General features: G+C 37.9%; 1 protein-coding gene across 1 annotated transcript; it reads left to right on the plus strand.

Moving 5' to 3' along the window:
* Positions 1-1,458: 1,458 nt before the first annotated feature.
* On the plus strand, positions 1,459-14,901 carry tes (testis derived transcript (3 LIM domains)). The gene is made up of 7 exons (XM_052123240.1): positions 1,459-1,619; positions 5,342-5,427; positions 7,252-7,828; positions 9,728-10,156; positions 11,857-12,072; positions 12,210-12,368; positions 13,696-14,901. Exons 1-7 carry the CDS (start codon positions 1,593-1,595, stop codon positions 13,888-13,890), a joined length of 1,689 nt encoding a protein of 562 aa, XP_051979200.1. The 5' UTR covers positions 1,459-1,592; the 3' UTR covers positions 13,891-14,901.
* The last annotated feature ends 506 nt before the right edge of the window (positions 14,902-15,407 follow it).

Consider the following 15,407-nt stretch of genomic DNA (forward strand, 5'->3'; position numbering starts at 1 on the left):
CAGGAAAAACACACCCAGTGTGTGATAATACTCACAGACATTGTGCTTGTCATGACTCATGACTGTATAGCAACCAACAATTCTGGCTTTAGTTTTTATTTAAAATTTCAAGTACTGCCCTCACTGAAATTCTGCTTATCTCTACATTTGATCAATAGTAAAGTAGTGAATTCAATTAGTTTTTGTTAATGAATGGCAGCACAAATCTTTGATAAAACCCTAAAAGTGAGAGAGAGAAGCAGGATGTATGATGTCTGTTAAAAATCTTCTGCATACACCATCACACCCTTTCCACAACCAACACCAACACTGAATAAACCATAGCTTCCTCTATGAAACAAGCACATACATTTCTTTAAAGGGATAGTTCACCCAAAAATGAAAATTCTCTCATCATTTACTCACTCTCATGACATCCCAGATGTGTATGACTTTCTTTCTTCTGCTGAACACAAATGAAGATTTTTTTAAATAATATTTCAGCTCTGTTGGTCCTCACAATGCAAGTGAATGGGAACAGAACTGTGAAGGTCTGAAAGAGACATAAAGGCAGCATAAACATAATCCATACGACTCTTCTGAAGCGATATGATATGTGTGGGTGAGAAACAGATCAGATCCTTAAGTCCTTTTTTTAATGAAAATCTACACTTTCACTTTCACATTCAGCTGGTTGTGGCTGGTCAATCCCTGCAACCCCCCCTTCAGAGGGCATTTTGAAGGGAGAACAATCATGATAGTCATGCTGTAAGATCGATTCAAACAGAATTTCCAATAACATTTTTAATAAAATTTCCACTTTAAAAATGAGTTGTTGCTTTTTAGCCCCACACCTTTCAACCCTCCAAAGCTCTCAAAGTGGATGGAAGTCTTTGAAGGGAATAGGGCGGATGATCACTTCTAAATGAAACGCATCCTAAAAATGGAAATTTATAGTAAAACGGGGCTTAAATATTTATCTGTTTATCTTACCCACAAACTTCTGGTGTCCATGCCAGCTTGAATGCATGCTGTCATTAATGCAAAATGGAGATACACCAAATACTAAGAAAATCATGCAATTCATGGAATGAAAAAAAACGAAATATGTAGCTTACAAACTAGAGGCATTTTTACTAGTGGTCACAGTCTTTGCACCCCACTGATTGTATAAAAAAATCTAAAAGAATTGTATTAATTAATGTTACAAAAACTTTACAGTCTTTGAGGTAAAATATGCCACTATTCTACAGGTCACGACTGTCTGAGCTGTAATAAGTCATTGGTATTGCTATAGTGGCGGGTTCCTATCCATAACATCACTTAATCCATAAAGATTATTCCAGCAAAAGAAGATTATATGCTTCTCTACCCGCGATTGTTTCACTTTGGAACTATATCATCTCATGCTTGGCTCTGATTGGTAGTTTAAATTCTCTGTTCCTGTTGGCTGAGAAACGCACATTGGAAATGAGCGGAAGTAATGCAGCATGAGTGAGGTCTGAACTGGAGGGACAGAGGTTTTGGAAACTGTCCCGTGCGAGAAGAGTGACCGGACAGTGAAAGTTTCTGGTGGGAATAGTCTCGGTGCTGTTTTGACAAACTCAAGAAAAATGGAGATCGAGAGAGAAATAAAGAAGGTACGCTTATTATATCCTGTGACTGGTCACGGTCTGAAACGTTATTTGAAAGAGAGAAAGATACGGCAACGCCCTAAGTCTAAACCCACTGCCATTGTTATACAAGGCGAAATGTTTTGGCTATACAACTGTGCCACAGTCCACGGCAAAGTACTGAAAAGTACAAAGTACTTGTTTACTTTTATTAAGGAATAGGAAGTGGCTAATTTACAGGAAGTAAAGCATAGAAGATTTAGATACTTTTTTCTTTTGGTATTATATTTATTCATGTATGTATATATTTTATTTGGCTTTGTGTTATATATTGATTTTCTTCCCAATTTGACAAACAAGCTATTATAGATTATTATGTTTTCTTATGCAAAGTCATTCATTTCTCTTACATGAGGAGCAGCGTTTGATAAGTTTCTCCAAAAAAGTAATGAATTTTCTTACCACTAATTACATTTTCTACAGTTTAATTTGATTACTGTACTAATTACTCTGCCTGAAAAGTAATTGTATTACTTATTATTAATTAGCCTACTTTCTAAAACCCATATCAACCTCTACCGGATGAAAACTACAACGATAGACATGAAATATAGTCTTTACATTATTTAACACAAATACCCTGGCAGCCACATTTTGGAATAATGTCCACATTTTGCAGTTTCGGAAGGAAATTGGTACATTAATTCACCAAAGTGGCATTCAACTGATCACAAGTATAGTCAGGACATTACTGAAGTAAAAAAAAAAAAACAGCACCATCACTATTTGAAAAAAGTCATTTTGGATCAAATCTAGACAGGCCCCATTTCCAGCAGCCATCACTCCAACACCTTACCCTTGAGTAATCATGCTAAATTGCCAATTTGGTGCTATAAAATCACTTGCTGTTATATCAAACACAGTTGAAAGCCATTTGGTTCATTAAATGAAGCTTAACATTGTATTTGTGTTTGTTTTTGAGTTGCCACAGTATGCAATAGACTGACATGTCTTAAGGTCAATATTAGGTAAAAAATGGCAAAAAAGAAACCGCTTTCTCAAGAAACTCATCAGTCAATCATTGTTTTGAAGAATGAAGGCTATACAGTGCTTGTCTCACCATGGAAATAGCCATAGAACCTGGCATGGCATTAAAAACAAACAAACAACTATACACTGCTTGAAATTGCCCCCTAAAAACCTGAAGATTTCATACATAGGTATTTCAGACAACAGTCTTCAAAGACAAAGGACAACTGGCTCTACAAGGACAGAAAGAGATGTAGAAGGCCAGATGTACAATTAAACAAGAGGATAAATACATCAGATTCTCTAGTTTGAGAAATAGATGCCTCACATGTCCTCAGCTGACAACTTCATTGAACTCAACCCACTCAAAACCAATTTCATGTACAACAGTAAAGAGAAGACTCAGTGTGAAGGCCTTATGGGAAGAATGGCAAAGAAAAAGTCACTTTTGAAACAGAAAAACAAAAAGAAAAGGTTAGAGTGGGCAAAGAAACACAGACATTGGACAACAGATACTTGGAAAAGAGTGTTATGGATATGAACCCCATTGAGGTTTTGTGAGATTAGCTAGACTGTAAGGTGCGTGAGAAGTGCCCGACAAGACAGCTACATCTATGGCAAGTGCTACAGGAAGTGTGGGGTGAAATGTCACCTGAGTATCTGGACAAACTGACAGCTAGAATGACAAGGATCTGCAAAGCTCTCATTGCTGCATGTGGAGGATTTTTGGATGAGAACTCTTTGAAGTAGTTGAAGAAGTTCTGAAAATTGTTTTCAAATTGTTCACGTTATGAATGTCCTGAGTTTGCATTGTGATCAGTTGAATGCCACTTTGGTGAATAAAAGTACCAATTTCTTTCCATAATAGCAAAATCAGTACATTATTTCAAACTTTTGGCCGCCAGTGTACATCAGAAGTAACTGTAATTAAATGCGTTACACCCAACACTGATGAGGAGTGTCTTTGCAGCAAGTTATATGTGGCCTTTCTTTGCAACAAGGCGGAGCGACAGTGTGAGAGAGAGGAGAGAGAAAAAAAAACTTGCTTGCCAGTTCCCAGACACACCGTCGCCTGGTCCTCGATCACCTCCACACTCTGGTGGACAACAGACAGACCGTAGCAAATCCTCCGACCCCTGTTGGATGGAACGCTCCCTCCGTGTTCTGGAGACCAGTAGGGAGGCCCTCCACCCCTGGCAGAGGCTCCACCACTCTAGGCGGCCGGCAGCGAGCCCCTACTCCCCTCGCAGATGGCGGCCGGCAGCAACTCCTACGTCCTTTGGGCGAACGGCAGTGGCAAGGACTCCGCGACAGCGCATCCCTCCTCCCTCCTGGGCTTCAGCACCAATGTAACAAGGTTAAAATGGGCAAGGAGGATGCGGGAACCAGCTGAACGGTCAAAATAATATTTAATGAAACAAAAAGACGCACACTCGGCAGCTGTGTGTGGCTCTTTCTCTCCCGAACTGCCGCATCCCACTGCACTTATCGTCGTCACAAAGATATTTTTAATGTTATTTATAATATTCCAATCAACTTTTTAAAAGTGATACATTTAGACATGCTCTCAGTTCTCAGGAGCATAAATCTAAGGTGAAAGATTCCTAAAACATTTGGTATAAATATGAATTAAATGTTTATGAAAAGCTGAGATGGGCCTTGCAATCTTTCAGTGCAGAAATCTGCCAGATCTTCTCAAGAGGTGTTGCTCTGTATTTTAGATCTATCTAGGCTGAAATTATGTTTTTTTACTTCTTTAAACAGTAGATGTGCAGAAGTCCTCCAGGCATTCGCCATACTGATAAATACTTGCCCTTATAAGGCTGTCTTCAAGCACAGGAGGCAAACTGTTGAGATTTGAATGAATTTTATAAAGTAAATACTGAAAATCTTGTGAAGTAATTGATGTCAGCTGCATATTGCACATGTTTCTGCACATTGTGTTGGATATTGAAATAGAATTATAGAATATTTTTCTTTCTTTATCTCAACATGATGTAAACTATGTCCTTCTTAATTTTAAGTTTTAGTTTTTTTTTCTTTTATCCAAGTCTGCTGTATATTAGTTCTATGACATTTTAAGAGACATGCAATTGATCAGGTATCTGGGGAGTTTATTAAATTTCCTCTTTATGACATCAGCCTCTTTATGATCATGTATGATGAAAAACAGACCACAGAGAAATGCATTTTATGAATATTGGCTTTGAAAGTAAATTCAGACAGGTTATTTATTTTTTTTATGCATTCAAAATCCAATGGAAAATGATGGTATCATTGATATATTTGCATACTGAATTTAGATTGGTCGACTTGTCTTTCTTGCAACTATTAAACCACCAAAGCTTAAACGAATATTTCCCCCAAAAATGAAAACTCTCTCGTCATTTACTTACCCTCATGCTATCCCAGATGTGCATGACTTTCTTTGTTCTGCAGAACACAAACAGACATTTTTAGAAGAATATTTCAGCTCTGCAGGTCCATACAATGCAAGTGGATGGTGATCAGAACTTTGAAGCTCTAAAAGCACCTAAAGGCAGCATAAAAGTTAATGATGAGAGAGTTTTCATTTTTGGGTGAACTATTCCTTTAAATCCTTAGCTTACCTGAAACTTTTACAATTTTCATTGACTTTTTTTTCACAAGCACTGGTATTTCTTTCAAGAACTGCAAGTGTAGTATGCAAATTATGTCTTAAGTTTGTGCTGTTTTGACAGATAACCCTGGGACATGAGATTGGAGCTGGAGCATCCTGTCTGAAATGCAAGGACAAGTGTGAAGGCTTTGATCTTCACTTCTGGAGGTTCGTTTGTAAAAAAACGAATTAGTGACTTTTATATAAATTCTACGAAAGTGATAGTTCACGCAAAACACGAAAATTGTGTTATTATTACCTCACCCTAACAATGTTCCAAACATGTATGACACAAAATGAGATGTTAGCTTCTGTCACCATTCACTTTCATTGTATGGAGATGCAAGGAAATGAAATTGAGGGTCTAACATTCTATCTAACATATTTTATGTTTGACAGAAGAAAGAAAGACATATGGGTTTGTAGCAACATGAGGGTGAATGACAGAATACTAATTTTTTGGGGAACTAGCCCTTTAAGACTCACTCATTTATGTGACTTCCAAGTTTTCTCTACTTTTGTAATGGCAAATTGAACAGCATCCAGTTACAGTACAGTAGCTTTCAGACAAATATGACCGGGAAAGGTTGTGTCCTGTGAGAGAACTATGGCCATTAGCTCCACTTGGCCAGTTTTCCTGAAGAGAGAGCCACAGGTGCCAGGATGCTTTTCCCAGAGCTTCATCACTAAAGCAGTGTTGCATGTGCTCTCTTGTGGTTTGAGGAATTCTTTGAATTAAAAGAGGTTAAGGGTGGATTCAGGCCATTCGATGCAGATCCTGTGATCCAGAGAGGCACCCACAAGATCTTCAATCTTTAAGTTTTTTTCAAAGTGTTTCTCTTGTATATTGGTTTGGATAGGTCTGAATAACCAGATTTTGTGGCTTAGTTTTCATAAATAGTCTGGGTGGATTCAGAAGGTAGCTGTTAATCAAACTCTTTCATTTCAAAAGAGCAGGGAAAATCCTCTTTTCCATGATATGTCCCCTTTAAACTTTGCAGTAAGCTTGCACTCTTAACAGATAAACAGGATAAGCTTTATGTTGTGCTAAAAGAACAGAATCTTACAGAATCCTCTAAAAGTCACTTCTTGTGTTTCAGTATGTAGCCCACTCTGTAATTAACCTAATCATTGAATATCTGTGCATGTCGTAACCTGCCGTGTGCACAGCAATCCAAATTTTTGATATAAGACAAAAAAAAAACCAGACATAATTCAGCTCTTTCTACAGGCATAATATGTTACTTTTATTCTATATCAATCACATGGCATTTAAAATGCAGTAAATAAGTGAACACTGTTTTTCCCAGTATGCTGTTTTTTTGGTTCTTTCCATAATTGTTGACTGTTTTGGAATAGGGATCGGAACCAGTGGGACCTGGCTGTACAATATTATATTATATATCTGGCTCACAATACAATAATATTGCAGTTCTTTATAATAAGGGTATAGTGATTCACAGTTGTGATATATTGTGATCTTTTACTCACATGTTTTGCGTTTTGTTCATATAGAAATAGTAGTGTTCTTGACCTAATGTCATAGTATGTTTTGTCTTCTCAAACACTTTCACTCAGTGGTTCTCAATTAATGTTGAAAATGTTTAAAAAAAAAAAAAAATGAATTGAACAAGCCTATAGTTGACAGAAATCTGTTTTGCATTGAGTTTGTCAATGTGTCCAGTTCTCACAGTACGGTAATCGTTATTGCATTTCGTCTGCACTATTTTTAATTGTCGCTCTATGTACATGTGCATGGATGCGTTTGGACCGTCTTGCATCCTGTGGCTGCGCTGCTTGTGAGGCTTGTTGAGCCGCACTCATAAAAACAGATGTATTTCAAGCTTGAATTGCTCTCCTCGTATGGAAGGAAAATCAGTACTTTTATTATGGAATTTACCTATGTGTTATTTTTTCTAATATCTATGCACTAAATTAACGCGTTAAATCGACAGCCCTATTTAAAACACTTTTACCTTTAACGTTTTACAGAAAGATTTGCCGAAACTGCAAGTGTGGTGTTGAAGATCACGATGTGCAACTAGAGACAGAGGAAAATAAGAAGGTGGGGAAGCTTTTCGAAGACACCAAGTACACAGGACTCATAGCCAAGTTGAAGAGAGATGGCATTCCCTCATACAGAGGCAACCAAGTCACCATCTGCATCCCATCCCCCACCACCAGCACTGCTGTTCCTTTTCATGCTACCACTTATATGCCCGGCTCCAGCCAGACCTCCATCCCGACTGCACAGCCTCCCCATGCCCCACCTGCTGCCACCCCAGGAGCTGCAGCCCACACCCATGCTGGTCCAGGAACAGGCCCCAGTGATATTCCCGGAACTGGCCATACTGCTGCCACAGCAAGAGGCCCTACTACTGCCCCAGGAACTGGTCCCAATGCTGCATCAGGATCAGGCCGTACTGTGGTCTCTTCCACTGCTGTTCCAGCTAAAGGGCCTGGTGCTGCCAGAGTTGTGGTTGCAACCCCCACCGCAGTGCCTGCCAAGACGAATGTGGTCAAGTCTGTCACCTATGAATGGGCTCCACCTGGGATCAACCAAAGCCTGGTGAGTCTCTCTGTCTTGTCTAAAATATGCTGATCTCCATTCTATTCACAAAGCTCCACATTTTAATTTAATTGGCTTGTGAATTATATAATAGTTTAGCTCTGTTTTTTCCGAGCCTGAGAATAGGTGAGGCCAACCTTTCCATCTCTGGACAGGTCATTGTCTAAATGCCCTGATTCCAGTCATAATTTAATTTTGACAAAATGTGTAGTTACTGTTTTGCGTTTGAAATATAGCATAGTGTAAAGGTGGATATTGATAGATAGATAGATAGATAAGATTATCTTATTATCTTAAGATATTTTCTTGTCTATATTTGTTTATTTCCTTTTTTTTTTTTTTTTTTTTTTTTAAAGTGTGCTAAGGTGTCTTCATCCACTAGAGGTCACTGTTAACCACTTCTTTTTTTTATGAGACACTACAATGTTTAGGCTAGTCATAAATGTTGTCAGAAGTTTTGCACATAAAGATTATTTCACATAACTGGTCTTATTTTACCCTGTTCATCCGTCCACTTTATTCCCAAAAAGTTTATTAATGGTTACTCAAAATGTAATAACTTGCCTTCACCCATTGTTTTCAGCTATTGTAGTAATTCAGTCTAATACAGCCTTTTTAAAATCTTAAGTTAAAGATTAAAGCATCAAATTAATGATGGTTAATGTAATTAAAAAAACAAAAAAGAAGCTTCTTGAAAAGAAGCATTTCTATTGGTATAAATCAAAGCCCTGCTAATTGTCGTAGCTCATTCTTGACCTGGGACAGGTAAAGAATAGATTAAATAAAAGGCTTCGTTTTTGGTACTTGAATCAAATGTTGTGAATTTGTCAAGCCCATCAAATCAAACAAAATTAAAATACAATAATATTTTGTTCATGACTGTTTAAGAGAAATAATAATTTAAAACAAATTGCTCCTTCCATTGTCTTAACAGGTCAGTGTTAACCCTTATGGGAAGAACCAATACAGAATACATGAATATCGAGATGTGATTTTCAACATTTCAACTACTTTTAACCTTCAGACTTTGTATGTTTTACAGCTTTAAATAGTTTTTTGAACATCTATGAATTAAATATGACCTAAAAATATTCAAATTATCTCAAATTTAGCCCCTGGACCCATACTGTTCTCTAGCTCCCCATCTGCTTTACTAGGTACTGCAGCTTTCCAAAAAATTGCACAAGTTCCTTCAACTTCAAAAATAATCAAAAATAGTTTGATATTAGTGGGAGGAAGGAATGGATTTGTTGCAATGGATGTGAAAAATGGGACCATTTTGACTCCTAGAAAAGGCGAAAGAGTTTCATTTGTGAAACAGGGACATACTAAAACTATTAAATGTACACTGTTGATTTTCTACAAACAGAATAAATCAGAAATTGTTTTAATATAGTTGAGATATTATAAAAGGCTAAAACAGATGTAAATAAACATAAATTGAGACGTCCTTGTAATGTTTTTAAACCCTATCATTATACACTTTGGGAGCACAATAAAACAGTTTTCTGTTAAGGGGGTCTTTAGTGTTGTTTTCAGTATGGGTCAAAAGTGACCCGAAGGACAAAAGAAGGGTGCAGTTTCATAAGACAATAAAAGGGTTAATACTTGACCTTCATCCTCCACATCTGGGACAAAAATCCTCCTCAATTAGTGGGCACCGCTGCTGTTTCAGGAGAGGAGTAGTTCTCTATAATCAGCTGCAAAGGTCTGGCTCCTTTGTGGGATGAAATGCCACTTTCTACAATCCAATAATTTTCCGATGGATAATAACAAGTTCCGGCCATACAGTTTTCTCCTTTCCAATATGTGAAACACTTCACATATTAGAAATAAAATGGGTTGTGAATGGCATTTCATGTTGACTTAAACCAAAATGTGTCATTGCTCTCCTCTCAGGCTCTGCACTACATGGAGCTTCTTCCTCCGGAGCGGCGACCCATCTCTGGTACGGCAGGAGCAGATTACCGTAAGAAGCAGATGGCCAAACAACTTCCAGAGCATGACCAAGACCCTGAGTTCTGCCATGAACTTTCTCCTGGTGAGGTCAAGCAAATGCAGCAGTATGTCCGCAAGTACAAGGACGAGGCATTGGGCATAGGCGACATCACGCTGCCCGAAGATATAGGAAGACAGGTGGGTCAAGCCGGGGAAAAAGGTCCTCAAGGTCTGGTGGCTGGAGGCAAGCCTGCTGCTGGAACAACAGGAAGAACAGCAAGTGGAATTGATTCAACACCAGGAGACAAAGGTGATGCTGTTGCTACCATGGGAAAGGTCGGCGCCCCAGGGGCTATTGGGACTTCGCAAGTTGGACCTGTTGGTAATTATGTAAGTATGCCCTGGTGACTTTTAGAAGCTAAATGCACATGCAAAAGGTGGCTTGCAAAAACATAATTCCCTTTACCAAACTTTAGTTTTTAGCAAGATTTCTGCTCATAAACGAACAAAAACTAGCATATGCGGTAATAGAAAAAAATTCAGTTTTTTAATTTGAGTGAGCACGTTTTCCCTTTAAGTCGCTATTGATAAACTGTCTGCTAAATATACACTAACCGAAAACTTTACTAGGAACACCTGTACATTTACTTATTCATGCGGTTATCTAATCAGCCAATCGTGTGGTAGCAGTCATTGCATAAAATCATTCAGATATGGGTCAGGAGCTTCAGTTTATATTCACATCAACCATCAGAATGGGGGGAAAAAAAATTATCACAGTGATTTAGACCGTGGCATGATTGTTGGTGCCAGATGGGCTGGTTTGAGTATTTCTGTAACTGCTGATCTGGGATTTTCATGCACAACAGTCTCTAAAGTTTACTCCGAATAGTGCCAAAAACTATAAACTGGACCAAGCTAATTAAGGTTTGGTAACACAGATAACCACTTTGTAGTGAGAAGAATAGCATCTCAGAATTCACAAAATGTTAAAACTTGAGGCAGATGGGCTACAACAGCAGAAGACCACCTTGGGTACATTATTAGGACCATAGCATACTAATAAAGTGCTCTGTGAGTGTACTTACAGATAGAGACTGATTGGTGAATGTTGGGTGCCATGGGTATAGTTTTCATTATTAAATAGCTTGAGTAACCTTATTAAATGAGTATCCCTTTATATCTAATTGACTCTCTGTATAATTTATTGTACTTTAAATGTCACCATCCATTAAATAAAAATCCCATTTAGAACAATCATACAGCAGTATTTGTTTCCACAACATGTGCACAGCGGGATACTTCTCTTTCTCCCTTTCTTATCTCCTGATTAACATGGAGGAGTTCAGAGTCAGCCAAGCCTCTGTTAGTCAGGCAGTTGGAATGAACGTTTCGTTGTTCCAGAGAAGAACATCATAAATTAGCACAGTTAGACCCTGTGGTTATGTTTGAGCTCTGGTGTTTATTATTTTTTTTTATCTAGTAGAAGCGGTTGAATTCTCAGGATGAAAACATAGATGTCATCAGCCTGATGCTATTGAGTATATTTTTTCTATTTGCAATTTTAATTCTGAAGTTCGGCAAACTTCTTGTACTCTCTTAAGGTTTGATCAAATCTCAAACCGAGTTTTAAACGTTGGTGTATATCAGGCTTAAAACCACTCAGAATACTTTAGCAAATGCATGACATGCTGAAAACACTCGGAACACCTCAGCAACCATTTAGCTGCACACATAAAAAATAAATAAATAAATCCCCTAAGTAGAATACCATAGCAATTGAATAGCAACACACTAAAAAACACTTAGAATACTCTAACAACCACATAGCAATGTGCTAAAAACAGTCAGAACATCTATGCAACCGCATAGCGACATGCTAAAAAACACTCACAACAGGGGGGGCAATAGCTTAGCAACATACTAAAAACCACTCCGAAAACCTTAGCAACCACATAGCAATGCTGTAGCAACCACACACAGCAAATTTTGCATGGGAAAGCACCAGTCACAATTTCTTCAATGTTAAAGTCAAGTTTTCCATTGATGTTTCTGCCAAGCTTATCCCGTCACTGGATCTCTGCCCACAGTCATGCCACCAGTGCCAGTTGCCCATGAAGAAGGGTGAGCCAGCGGTTTTCGCTGAACGAGCAGGCTACGATAAACTCTGGCACCCAGCCTGCTTCGTGTGCTGTACCTGCACTGAGCTGCTGGTTGACATGATCTATTTTTGGAAGAAGGGCAAGCTGTATTGTGGCCGGCATTACGGAGACAGTGAAAAGCCAAGATGTGCAGGTTGTGATGAGGTAAGAGGGGGCGGGATTTTTAAAGGTTGAAACAATAGCGAATGTAGATTTATAAACCGCTGTTAAATTGTATTTAAACACAAGTGGCTCAAAGCATGTGGCAATGGAAATAATGGTGTGTGTGTGTGGTCTTCCAGCTCATCTTCAGTAATGAGTACACCCAGGCCGAGGGCCATAATTGGCACCTGAAGCACTTCTGCTGTTTTGACTGTGACTGTGTGTTGGCTGGAGAGACCTATGTCATGGAGAATGAGAAGCCTGTCTGCAAACCCTGCTACATGAAGAACCACACTGTGGTAAAGACAACAAATTGCTCACCCCTTTCTGTCTGCTTTTCTACTGTATGTGTATATTTATAATATACACATGAAGTAGGTATTTTATTTAGGCTAATATGCAAATAAATTATGTAGGTTATAATAACATTTAGCTACTCGTCTTAATTTACCTACATACTGTATATATTTTACAAAAATGTTTAAATGCCCTGAATCAGAGTTTTTAAATTAATCAATTCAAAAACATCTGTTTTAATGTTTTTATGCTTTCCAAGGTGGATGGATTGAAAGTTCAAATAAAATGTGCATTAAAAGAATGTTACGGATTAAATACAAGTTAAGCTCAGTTAACAGCATTTGCGGCATAATGTTTATTTACACAGAAATAATTTTGATTTTTCCCTCTTTATGAAAAAAAAAGAAAAAAAGCTGAAATTCAGTTGCAGTAAGGCACTTACAATGGAAGTCAATGAATTGCAGACTGTTTCAAAAGTATAGCCACAAGAAGTAAACATTATGCATGTTTAACATGATTTTAGTGCGATAATCTATTAAAAGTTATATGTAAATACAGTATTATATCAAGTCTAATATTACAAACCTGTAATCCTGGTATTGCATAAAACTGTCCCACTTTGTTGTAAAGCCCCTTCAAACAAACAAACAATTTCACAGCTAGTTTTACAACCTCTCGCTTTGTGAGAGTGTCATTCACGTCATGCCAAAAATGGAAAATAATTACAGCAAAGGCTTAGCTATTAAAACCAACAGGCTCTGCATGTGTTTGTCAGCCATATTAGTTCAGGAGCAGGTGAAGGAGATAAAGGAAGTGTCAGTGACAGGATAATCAGAGTAAAGGGAGGGCAAAGGCACTCTTAATGGAGCCATGTGATATCAGACACCACCCTTCCCCTCTCAGCATCTGCCAGTCCTCTGACACACAGCTATTATGACTCATCTGTTTGATATTGGCTTAGAAGGGACGTTTCCCTCCAAGTAGATCAGATTTCTGGCAGTATTTTACACTACAGTGACCATGTTACAGATTACATGTAAATCTAATTCATTATAATAGCAATAAAAATGTATTAGTGGTGGTGTTGCATAGTTGCTGAAAGTTTAGGGCTCGTTACCTGAAGGTTGCTGGTTTGAGTCCACTAGGAACACACCAAAAGCCAATACCATGTAAAGTCCAAGTGTTTTGTTTATGGTCACAATCATTTGCATTAGTTTTATTACCCTGATCGCATATGTATTGTTACAAATGAATATGTTTAATTTACTACTCCCTGTGAACACACAGTTGACGTTATGTGAACGTGTCCATGTCCCTCTGCTTTCATAGTGTTGTGTGGCCTGTCAGAACCCCATCGAACCTGAAGCCCAGCGTGTGTCCTACGGAGAGCACCACTGGCACGCCGAGCCCCAGTGCTTCCAGTGCTCCTGCTGCTCCAAGTGCCTTGTGGGCCAGCGATTCATGGCCATGCAGGGAATGCTGCTCTGCTCTGTCGAGTGCAAGAAGAAGATCATGGCTTCCTGAAGGAGCACCCTGGAATTTCACTTATGTGAAAAAATAGTTTGACCACTTGAGCACTGCAAGCCAGTATTCCTTTAATAGCAAAAGTTAATCCAAAATGAATATTCTTTCATTATTTACTCACAATCATGTCCTTCCTAGCCCACATGTCTCATTTCTTCTGTGGAATGCAGAAGTAGGTATTTTAAAACCTCTTCGCACTGGTCATTTTCTTTTCATTTTGCAATGACTGTTCATAGTGACCATGTCTGTCAAGCTCCATAAATGACAAAACACACACAAAATAAGCATTATAAAAGTAGTCCATAATACTCTGGGTGAGAAAAGACTGAAAATTAAGTCTGAAATTCAGTGATGATCTTCACCTCCAGTGTGTTGTTAACATTTACCCTTTTCTAATAATCATATACATACATATATATTCACACACACATACATATATACAGTACACAGTTTTAAATGACATGATGGGGAGTAAATAATGATAGAATTTCTTTTTTTGGTGAATTATTCCTTTAAATGAGACAAGCTACAGCTGTTCACATCAGTATGTGTCAGTTCAGTCAGTCAGTATCAGTTCACTGCCTAAATCTTCTTTAATTGCAAAAATTCATGTATTTGTATGACACATACATTTTCATGTTCTTCCAAGCCCTCATTTTATATGATTGTTGGGAAATTATAAGCAATACAGTGGAGCAACTAATTGTGATCTAACAATTTTTTTACTCGCCCTTATGCCATCCCAGATGTGTATGACTTTCCTTATTCTGCAGAACACAAACAAAGATTTTTAGAAGAATATTTCAGCTCTGTAGGCCATTCAATGCAAGTAAATGGTGACCAGAACTTTGCAGCTCCAAAAAGAACATAAAGGTAACATAAAAGTAACTAATATGACTCCAGTGGTTAAATCTATGTTTTCAAAAGTTAAATGACAGGTGTGGGTGAGAAACAGATTAATATTAAGCATTTCTTCTTTTTTTCTTTACATTTAATAACTTTTTTTTTTTACTACTAATCTCATTTTCAAACAGCCCTCCTAAGTGCTCTTCTCTTCCAAGAGTTATTTTTGTTTTTGGCAATCATAAGAAACTTGTCACCCACACCATCATATATCTTCTGAAGATGTGATTTGAACTACTGGAGTCTTATGGATTACTTTTATACTGCCTTAATATGCTTTTTTAGCTTCAAAGTTTTGTACCCTGTTGACTTGCATTGTATGGACCTACAGAGCTGAAATATTCTTCTAAAAATCTTTACTTGTGTTCTGCAGAATAGGGATAGTCATACACATCTGGGATGGCATGAGATTGAGAAAATAATAAGAATTAGTTCACCCAAATATGAAACCCTCATGCCATCCCAGATGTGATGTCAAGTTAATGGGTGCCAAACTTTTTACTCTAAAAAAATCACATTAAGGCATCATAAAAATAATCTATATTACTCCAGTGTTTAAATCCATATCAGAAGTGATATGAGAGTTGTGGGTGAGAAACGGATAAATATTTAAG

This window comes from Xyrauchen texanus, chromosome 49 (genome assembly GCF_025860055.1).
Source record: "Xyrauchen texanus isolate HMW12.3.18 chromosome 49, RBS_HiC_50CHRs, whole genome shotgun sequence".
In the NCBI taxonomy this organism is placed as follows: Eukaryota; Metazoa; Chordata; class Actinopteri; order Cypriniformes; family Catostomidae; genus Xyrauchen; species Xyrauchen texanus.